General features: G+C 38.8%; 1 protein-coding gene across 1 annotated transcript in view; it reads left to right on the forward strand.

The window, feature by feature from the left end:
- The window catches only part of EPM2A (EPM2A glucan phosphatase, laforin), a 29,754-nt gene extending 18,950 nt beyond the window's left edge, over nucleotides 1–10,804 (forward strand). Inside the window, exons 3-4 of the mRNA XM_054399108.1 lie at nucleotides 8,288–8,529; nucleotides 10,524–10,804. Of these exons, the coding sequence (XP_054255083.1) occupies nucleotides 8,288–8,529; nucleotides 10,524–10,804 (523 nt within the window). The remainder of the gene's footprint in view (nucleotides 1–8,287; nucleotides 8,530–10,523) is intronic.
- Nucleotides 10,805–11,296: the final 492 nt, after the last annotated feature.

An 11,296-nucleotide genomic window follows, 5' to 3' on the forward strand; every position in this document is an offset into this window, starting at 1 on the left:
ATCAGAGGGCTGGAGAACCTCCCTTATGGGAGAAGTTAGGCTGAGAGTTGGGGCTGTTCAGCATGGAGAAAAGAAGGCTCTGGGGAGACCTTACAGCAGCCTTCCACAAGAAAGCCAGAAAGGGACTTTTTACAAGGGCTTGTAATGATAGGACAAGAGGATACAGCTTTACGCTTGGGGAAGGTAGATTTAGACTGGATATTAGGAAGAGATTCTTTACAGTGTGGGTGCTGAGACACTGGAACAGGTTGTTTGGGGAGGTTGTGAATGCTCCCTCCCTGGAGGTGTTCAAAGCCAGGCTGGATGAGGCCTTGTTTGATCTGGTCTAGTGGAAGGTGTCCCTGCCCACGGCATAGGGGCTGGAACTAGATGATCTATAATGTGCCTTCCAACCTAACCATTCTATGAATCTATGAATTCACCTTTGAAGTTATGGTGCAGTCCCTGTTAATGGGGATACACTGCTGCTTTTGTATTGCCTTCTTCACAGGAACTTCCAAAGTTTCTTGTCAGGAGATCTTTGCATCCTCTTTGCACAATGGAAGAATGGGAACAGCAAATTTGGTTTTGCAAAACCAATTCAAATACAAAATGGTGTAACACTCATTTTTCATTCCTGTGTCAGGGATTCCTTGACATAAAGCATGCCTTCATCACAAACCACAGTTCAAAACACAGGTACCTGAGCTAACTGGGAATGAATGAGGGCATTTTCTGCAGGCTGTGTAGCTTTTATGAACCTGAAGTTGGAGCAAAATGCTTGGTTTGAAAGGAACTCTGTGCTACCATAGCTTGACTGCTTCTGGTGTCTGATACAGACAGCAGTTAAATGAAGCCCGAAAAAGAGGATATATTACTATTTGTAAAAGTCATGCAGGAATTAGTACAAAGGAGGAAGAAAAATTCTTGAAATTGAACTTGCTCTAAGATCAAATGGATATTAATTGCTTCTGAATTAATTTAGAGGGTAAGTTAGAACAAGGTTTCTGACATCAAAGGAATGATGTCTGAATTCTGGCATAACCTTTCAAATAGTGCAGGGAGGACAAGGAACCTAAATTATTTCAAGAGTTTGATAAATTAATATAGGTAGTGATCCCAGAGATGGAAATGAAAGTTTATGATTATAGTATCATAGATCATAGGTTCAAAGAGACATCAAAAAGCATGCAGTCCATTTTCTTACTCTTAGTCTCAATTACATTTACATCATTCCAGGTTTATCCAGCCTGATCTTAAATATGCAGTAGACTTGGAGATAAAATTAGTATCCTGCCACTTTATAGCTCTCTTATATGCTTGAAAATGCCTATCCTTTTCCCCAGTATCAGAGAGTAGTTGAGGCTAGCACATCTCACTATTTTAATTTTGATATTAACCCTTGGTTCTTTCAGTCTTTTCTCTGAAACCTCATCCTCTAGATCTCTGATTGTGCTGGTATTCTCTGCTGGGCTCTCCAAATGTTTCAATTCCTTTTTTCCATTCTTCCTGATGACAGTCTTCTAGTACTGAATTGAGCAGAAGGATTTTTTTGTGACTTTTAGGCATAGTGCTGCTGCTTGTTTATCCAAGTATTACGGTAATTTTTGCAATGTGGGAAATGATCTACTTCCCAGTGAACTAGGTGTGTTCATCAAATACATTACCTTCTACGGCAGGATATAGGATGTTAAAAATGTCCTTGATCTCTGCATCTGTCCTTATAAGATGTTTTTGTGAGTTTCTTCTAATAAAGCTCTTATGCTCCTTGTAAGGGAATGTTTGGGGTTGTTTTGGAAGAGAAGATGGGTCATAAACAGAGAGTTTTGTGGATTCACCTAGACTAAACATCTGTTACTAAACATCTGTTACATGACTAACTTTACTTCTACTCACATGGATTCTTTTTATCCTGTGTCCCTGGTGCATTCAAAGCTAGGACAATCCATAAAGCAAACATAGCCTACAGGCCTCCCCAGAGTCAGAATCCACCAGAAGATTATGAATGAGGGGAGCTGTGCTGTGCTTAGGCTTTTCAACCCACCACACATGGTCACCCGTTGTCTTATAACCAGAAGAGTGCACCATATCACCTGCTGTAAACACAGACTGGTGGCTGAAAAGGGGTCATCTAAGCCCTTTTGTGCCATCAAGCTGATGCTACTATGCCTCCTCCTAAGACAGCAGAACCTGGGGGCACTGTACCACTGGAACTGCTTTGTAGCAGTAGGTAGTTTGATGCTACATTCATGCGTAAATTTGTGGACATAGAATAAATAGGATACTGCTAAGCCTAACACTCAGAATTCAAGGGCTTGAGAAACTTTGCATATTGCTAAACTGACAGTGTTGTTCTAAAGTGATAAACGCAGGTGTTTCTTTTTAGTTGCCAAGTCTGCTCCCATGTGAGAGGCTAGATAAGTAGTCCAAATTGCATCTAAGAAGAAAATTTGCCAGAGCTTAATTGCTTCTCATCACAGTGCCAAATAATAATAATAACCCCACCTTGGAAGTACATTGTAGTCTGTTTAATTCTCCTCATTTAAAGCCCTGAGGTAGAAGTCTTAACTTCACAATAAACTGCACTCTTTCAGCAGTAAAGCAGAAAAATTTGTAAGTGATGACTTCTGTTCCTTCTACCTTTGGCATTTAGGTTAAAGTAATTTTTGTGTTCAAAAATATAAGTAGTTTTTACAAGGTCTGCAGCTGTGTTGTCTCAGTAGGATGCTATTTTATCATTAATCACCACTTTTCTCTGATGACTTCTGCTAAGGTCATGGCCATTTAATCTACCTTTATTGATAAGCACGATCTTGTTAAACCTACCTGTTAGACCTTGGTGCTCTGTGAATTAGACCACAGTATCATCAGACCATGCTGTCCTGCTCTGGCCAGTAGCACTTTTCTGTGTGCTGGGCAATTGAGTGCACCAGACTGTGTTCAGTCAACCTTTCTTAAGTCAAGCACCTTATCACAAAGGGTCTGTCAGCTTGGCTTCAGCAAGGAGACTTTATTAGTAAGTCAGCAAGAGAAAGAATTAAGACCACAGCCATTTATCCACGTGCCCTGTACTATCTGCAATGAAACGTTAGTGTCATAACCCCTCAGTTCTACATTATTATTTCATTGATGAAGAGGTATTTTCCTGAGAGATCTCTTTGTCCTTTATTTAAAGATAATATAATGAAAGCAGGATCCTTGTACAAGACCAAACCAATGAGTCCTCTGTTTTGATATCTACCTATGTTGTCAGTATTTTGGAGGAAGATGTAAGAGTAAAAAAAAGGATTTTAAAAAATCTGCCATTTTCCTCATATCTTTGTAGGTAAAACTATATGGGAGTCAAGATTATTTACCTCTTTTATGTAGATAGGGCCAGTTGATTTATTCCTCCTATATATTTTACGTAGTCATTCAATTAACTCTGAAATATGCTACAACCTTATTCTGCCCTCATATGAGAAGTATTTTCACAAGAACTAGCTGATGTCTCCTGTATTTTTAACGTTTTCATTTTTCTGTAATATTTTTAAATAGTTAATATACAGGCACTATTGATTTTTTTTTAGAAGGTTACTATACATTTTCTATTATTTTTAGTTCATTTTAATGTACAGGCTAATATTACCACTTTGACCTCTCTGAAAAGCAATAACAAGCATCACTGCAAGCATATACTGTTTCCCTTTCTAATTGATTATGGTTAATTTATAATCCAGTGATGTATGTGAGTGCCTGAGATTATTTATTCTAAGATTATTTATTCTCTCCTTGGGTAGGCTCATCTCTTGTGAGAGATCTTAATTCACAAACAGAATTCCATGTTGAATATAGGTTGACAGCATCATGCTGTAAAAGGACAGACAGGGAACTATAAACAGGAATATAGTCTTTGAGGCATAAGAAGTAACTAATCTTCAATTCTGCTCAGAAATGGTTAGATCTCTTCCCAGTATTGCTCATAATATCTTAAGAAAGATGTTGACCAGCTGGAGAATTCAAAAGCAAATAAACATCATATGTTTTGAATATATGACAAGCATTTGTGTGTGTGTGTGAAGAATACAAGGCTTTGTGGGATATGATAGTAATTTTCATGTAGGTAAAGGGATTTTGCAGAATGGAAGGGAATAATCTGTTCTTTGTGTCCATTATGAACACAGGAAGATGCCATTGTGACCTGTGACTGAACTGTTCATATTGGACGTTAGGAGGACATATTCATATTGGACATTCAAATATTTTTGAAGGCAAGGATGGTTATGAGGATGGTGCTTTCTACATATCAAACAATATTTGAAAGCTTTTAGATCTTCCACTGGAGAGCAGAATTTGGTAATTTCAAACTATTTTCTGTTTGTAAATGCATTTCAGTGTATTAGATAGTAATAGACAGTAATGTTTCTAGATTGCTCCAACAAAGGTACAGGAACATCTCATTTCCAACAAGTGTGCATATTATTTGCACTGTCATGGGTTCAGAAGAAGAGAACAATGAAGGCCTAGAAGTCAGCTGTTGAATTTTTTGGTATTTCAGGAAACACATGAATGAACCTCCCATATGTTGTTAAAAGCATGCCAATGGCAAAAGAAGGAGGATGTACAGGATGATACCTCTGGGTCACCATAATCTGTTGTTATCACCTTTTAAAGTGATGTGCCTTGTCACAAGGCACAAGGTAGAGAAAAGATGAAAGAACATCTCAGCTATAGATGGTAGGATTTTTTAATCTCATTTTGATTATGCCCGAAGAAATACTTTAAAAAAATCTCGTGTCAAATGACAGGGAAAAAGAGAGGTAGGATTTTTTTGTTGCCATTCTTCATTCTCCTGTTATTTCACACCAGACATTTGGTCTTTGAAACAGTTTAAATTTGGTTAAAACTAGAAAGTTGCAATGCAAACTTTTGGTTCAGAGACATCATAATTTTACATTAAAAATTCACCTTATAAAAAAATTCTGAATCAGTTCCTACTCCACTACCATCAGGGGAGGAAATAGGATTGCACCGTAATTGGAAGCAGTCCCCAGTAGTTACAGTGCTGCAAAAGACATCTCTGGGTTGCACTTCAGGCCTACATTCCCCTTGGGCTTCTTGCTTGTAGTTAGTGTCAGGATAATTGCAATATATCAATACAAAATCCACTCCATATGCATACAAACATCACAAAATGCTGGGGGTTAATTGGATTATATATGTTCTTCTGGGAATGCAGAGTAAGTTTTGCTGCAAGTTACATGTAGCTGTAGTTGCATTCCACACCTTTAGGAAATGAAAGTCTTAAGGGAGAACACAGTGATTTAATCACTATTTTGTTTGTAGTTTCAGCTAAATTGCTCTATCTCACAGATGCTTAGTGGGACCCAAGGAAGAGTGGTGCAGACAACTGAAGTGAATTGCAAGTTTTGAATCAATCCGTCACTTTTCTTCTAAAATAATACACTGGATTTTGGTCAAAACAAATGACAGGGATGATGGATCACTCTGTTGCCCATAACCAAAGGGGGCAAAGTTCCCTTTATCCCTCCTGCCTATAGGATGTCAAGGATCTGTGTCTGTGGTCTCAGCCTGCTCTGTCTCTGTGGCGCATCAGAGGACTGGCGTGGTATGGTGTAGCGGCTTCTAGAGAGCATAAACCGAGTGTCCCCTCCCTCTTCCCTGAGCCAGCATCTCTCACAAGAGGGCAGATGAAGAGTGGGTGGCACTGCAGTGGGTGATTTAATCACCCCAAGAGCGCAGGGATCTTACATCCCAACAATGTTGGCAGAGGGAGGTACTGAGACACCTGTGTGTGTCACTGAAGTTTTCTCCAGGTAGGTCACACAAGCAGGAACAGCAATGATTGCAACTCAGCCTAAAGCTGTTTACAGAAGAACTATGTTGATCCTAGGAGATACTGCTTTAGGCAGAGGGGTTGGACTCAATGATCTCTGGAGGTCCTTTCCAAGCTCTAATATTCTGTGATAGTACCTAATAGATGTTATTATGAAGTGTGGTTCCCAAAGTCTTGAATCATAGCATTTTCTGTAAGAATTGTGACTCCTAAGAAAGACTGACTGATTTTAGAAGAGAGTGTAAGATGCCTTTCCTAGTACACCGATGATTGAACAAATCTGGATACAGCACCTGTATTGTCTGGGTTACCGATCAGTATTTAAGGGAAATTTGAATATGATGCCCTTTTGCCTTTAACCATTATCAGTAAAAGTAACCCAGGAGCTTAAGAAACAGCATAGACATCTGTGCCATGGAGGAGGAACTGAGTGCTTGATGCAGTAACTTGGTAAACTCTGATAGGTCACTTTCCCTGTGTATCAGATCCCTACAGTTACAGTTGCTGGGTGGTTTTCTACTCTCTGTGAAAGGTACAGTGCATCACGTTTTGGGAACATTTCTTCTAGCTTAAAGACTGCAATCTGTACCATTGAAAAAAGTATCAGAATGCTAATCTTTCATTGCCTCAGACTCATTTTGTCTTTAAGGAGACTATTTACATATGCATTGATTAAGCAGAATTCATTTGGTTTTCAGATGCATTCATAGCGAATTGTAGTAGTTTAATCTGGGCTGTGCAGGGTCCTGGGGGGAAGCAACCAAGTGCAATATATATCTGCTTCATTAAAAAACAAATTAAGTGTGATGACAGCTGGAAAATAACCATACAAGTGATTTCAGGGTATTCCATATTTATTCCCTCATAATGATAAATTGTTGTCAGTTTTCTCAGTTCATAAGTCTAAAGGCAGGTTCTTAACACATCAGCCTTCAGTTTGGGCAGTGTAAATCAAGTACTTAACAGACACCTGCCTAGTGTTTAGTTCTTGTTACCACAAATTCAGTCTTCATTTATTCGTTTAATCCCCTAAAGTCTCCTTAAAGTAGATAAACATTTTCTCCATAGTAGTGATGGAGAACTGAAGTGTAGGGCAGGCTGGAAGTAATGTTACAAAAAGTAACTTTAAGGAAAAGGCTTTTAGACATCCTGTGGGTCTTAATTTCACATGTTAACTACATATTTTTGCCCTTATCCTGTGTGTTTTCTTAATTGATAAACTGACTGAATCAGTAGTAACGTAGCACAGTTTAATCATTGTCAATGACAGATTTTAATTAAATGCTAGTAAGCACTTACTACTATGAAACTGGAATGGAAATTGCTATGCAATGATTTAAGGGTTGTTTATAGGCATAACTGCTCCTGAATAAATATAAAACTTTCCCTATTTGTCTCTAAGATTAAAATTAAAAAAAATCCTAAGAAATGCATAGCAGACATTTTACTTTTGAGGACCTTGCTTTGCTGTAGGTTGGCTTCAGTTTTTTTTTCAGTTAATAACATTTGCAACCTTAGAGATATTTTATGTAGTTTGTGGATTGCATGGTCAAAATAGAAATTTATACAAACAAAAAAATGTTAAGTAGATCACTAATAATTTGTGCATGTGAATAATTGTAGCAATCATCAGTTTAATTGCATGTGCAGATTAAAAATCCTTACTTGAAAATAATATTCAGTTATATATGTGTCAAAATCTTTTGAGACATGCTACAATAGTTTTATGATAATTCACAATGGGAAAACCACAGAAATCTTAAAGTTTGTTTTATATAACTACCAGAAATAGGAATGTTTATCCATCCCACATGTCTCTCAAGTTTTCTTGCAACATTTCTGGCTCTTCAGGCCTTGAGGGAAACCAGACATGTACTGTAATTTTGCATTTGGTTCCCACTAGACTCCACAAGAGAAGAAAAAAATGAGAGAAAAATCGCTCATCCGTTTTTGAGTTTCCTCACAGAAGAGTAATTTAAGTTGGGTGATATTTTTCTGTCTACTTTCCTCATTAAAGTGGCAGCTATAAAGCAATAGGAATTCTATGTTTTTAACATTACTAAAGTAGTTCAGATCTGGATCCCATGAATCTTTTAGGATTTTTTTTTTTTTTTGGTGCAAATTTCATGAATCTTCAGAGTTTTCTTATTCTAATCTGTGATGTTAGTAAGCTTCTGCTGCAAGCATAATGATTGATGCCTTGGAGACCTGTGCTAGTAATTATGCTTTGAATTTTTCCTCAGACTGTCTGGATCTTTGTGGTAGGTTAGGAACTTGGTCCCCAGCATCAAAGAGTACCAGCTCAACTGTAATGAAATAAGAAGCTGCTTACTGCATGACATGAAAAGGCTATGCTTAGCAGTGCTTGTGTGATGACCATAAGCAGGTTTAAAGCTGGAACACCACTGAACTAGGCAGTTTCCTTGTTAAGATATTTAAATCAATCCCACTGCAATGTTTTCTTGATGCTAGAATTCTGCCAAACCTCTGGCTGGGAAGTTGCCCTCGGCAGCTGGAGCACGTGACTGTTAAGCTGAAGCACGAGCTGGGTATTACAGCTGTGATGAACTTCCAGACTGAATGGGACATCGTTCAGAATTCCTGGGGCTGCAACCGCTACCCGGAACCCATGAGCCCTGAAATCCTCATGAAACTGTATAAAGAGGAAGGTATTGCCTATGTCTGGATGCCAACCCCAGACATGAGCACTGAAGGTAATGGTCAGGCTGCTCTTGCAGTAAATTAATAGTAACAACCCTTTGAGTTATTAATCTCTTATGTTCATGACTGGGTTTTTTTCTGTGTAAATTTTGTGTAAAAATATATCTAACACTCAGGGTATAATTGTGTGTTATCACTAACAAATTATTCATATTATCATATAGGCAGAGTACTTTGTGTCTGGCAGTGTATGTGTATTTGATCTAACATTGATAACTGTTTGACCATTTTTTAGCTTTCAGCTTGAGTTCAGCCTACTATACACAATATAGTATATACAGTGTAGGTGGAAGACTGCAAGCTTGTACAATAGGATAGGTTGCCATTCACGCTGGCTAAACATGGAGAGAGTGCTATTTGTCTTTCTCTGCAAATAGGTTTTCTTTGACTATCATATCCCAGTCTGATTAATCTCCATAGAGTCATTTATGTAATTATTTGTAATTAATTTAGAATACCCATAGCACCTGATCTGGTAACAGAAATTATTATTATTATTTTTAATTCCTCCATTTGAAAACTCAGTTCAGAACCTTGTTTCCAACCAGCAGGTTGGAACGTGTGCATATTTTCAAGTGAGTAGCCTACCAGCAGAAGAGAATGCTTTCAACAGAGGGAAATACTGCTGCCACAGGTAGAGAACTGTCATGTCAGTAACAGGACATCCGGGAGGACAGGTGACCTTAAAACAGGGATTTGAAAGGGCTTAATGTCAGTGTTCAATCCTGCTGTGAGAAAACGTTAGGTTTTGGTGTTTGCAGCTTCAGTTCCCAGGGTTACAGGGAGAAAGGTGTCAGGAAATACAGTATATTCATCCCCTTGAAAGTGAGATAGGCTATTCTGTGGTGTTTAGCCATACGCTTAGTACCTGATTGTTGTTAAGTTGTACAGGAAAATACTCTTCCAGTTTCCATCCATCCATTATTATTATTACTGATGTAACAGCCTTCATGACAATGTTTTTGAATGGCAGCACTATGTAGCTTCACAAACTTCTGGTACTAAAGCATTTAATTTTTGTCTTGCTAAATTTAATGTTAAGTAAGGTGGACTATTTGATGTAATTTGATGTCTTGTCTTAGTCTCTGTGAAAAAAAGAATATACCACGTACATCCAGTGTGAGTGGCTTACACTGGATGTGATGTTCCAAGTCATCCAGGGATGACTTGGAACGTGTTACAGACATTGAATGGTCTGAATCTATGCTGGAACTAGAAACAAAGTTAGGGTACAGGATAATTAGGGGTGGATGGGGGGGAGGGGCGAAGAAGGAAAAAGAAAGAAAGAAAAAAGTCCTAAGTATGTCAGGTTTGCCATTAAGATTCCCGTAGTCCTAGTTTTGATCCATGAGCTGCCCAGGGCAAAAGCACAGAAGAGAGATTTTACCCCTTCCCAAGGAGTAAAATAAAAATGCTCCACACTGGATTGGAAGTTTAAATGGAAATTCTATTTACAAATATATACAAAAGGTATTCAGTTAAAAGGAATACATTCACAAATTAGGCTCAGTTCTTCACCTGTGCCTACCAGGCCAAAATCTTCCAGAGTCTTCCAAAATCCTCCACCCCAGTCAGCCTCAGCAGGCCCAAGAGCAGCCAAACTGCCCCCCACCCCACCCTCCCCCCACCCACTAGACCCAAGCCTACCGCTAGCTTCAACAGGCTGGAAATTCACTGCCAGCCAAGGCCAGGAGAAAGTCTCTCCCCCAGAAACCATAGAGATAATGGCGCACACATGTCCTGAGCTGGAGAGAAGAGAGAGCATTGGCTGTATGCTCCCTTAAATAGAGGGATACAGGAAAACTGAATAGAATAACAGATTACAATATCCTGGGACAAGCTGCCTGGCCCCCTGGGACTCTGTATCCTCTGGAGGACTTTTCTTAAACTCTTAGTTTCCTTTAACCTACAACAGGTGTACAGATAATCTCAACCAGCAACTTATCTTTCTCAAATGCAAATGAAGGATCATTGTTTTTACCCTTAGGAAGAATACAGATGTTGCCACAAGCTGTCTGCCTCTTGCATGGGCTTCTGGAGAACGGACACACTGTCTACGTTCATTGCAATGCTGGTGTTGGCAGGTCTACAGCTGCCGTCAGTGGCTGGTTGAAGTACGTGATGGGATGGAGCCTGCGCAAAGTGCAGTACTTTTTGGCTTCCAGGAGACCAGCTGTCTACATAGATGAAGAAGCACTGAATCGTGCAGAAGATGATTTCTACCAGAAATTTGGGCATCTTCGTTCCTCATACAAAATACAAGAGTAGAAAAGTAGAAGAAGAAAAGGACGGTGAAGAGGAATCCTTGTATTTGAACACCAAAGAGTTAGAAATCATGAGCCAGACACCTGCCTCTCTTCAGATTATAAGCTTGTCATAGAAATAATGAGAATTTTGTTTAAAAAATGTTTTTGAGTGTTTTTATTTGCTTTCTTTAAACTGATATGATTCATTATTTCAAGCCTTTCCTGCAATTATGAGACCTAGAAACTGTGAAATGGGAAACTAGTATTTTCTTCTAGTTGCCTACAGGAAGTGAGGTTTTAGGGTAGGCAGTAAGACCTGAGGTTGGCAGTATTTCAGTGATGAGAAAGAGAAGGCATTGTCAGAAAAGCAGATGCCAAGGCTGACTGGATTAAGGTTCAGGATAGGATGGAGCTGATCATTGTCAAAACTGCTCAGTTATTTTAGATGGAGTGTACATTATTGAAGTGTTTTCTAGTAATTTTATGAACAAATGGTATTAATGAGAAAGACCAG

The sequence above is a fragment of the Indicator indicator genome, chromosome 2 (genome assembly GCF_027791375.1).
Source record: "Indicator indicator isolate 239-I01 chromosome 2, UM_Iind_1.1, whole genome shotgun sequence".
NCBI classification, from domain to species: Eukaryota; Metazoa; Chordata; class Aves; order Piciformes; family Indicatoridae; genus Indicator; species Indicator indicator.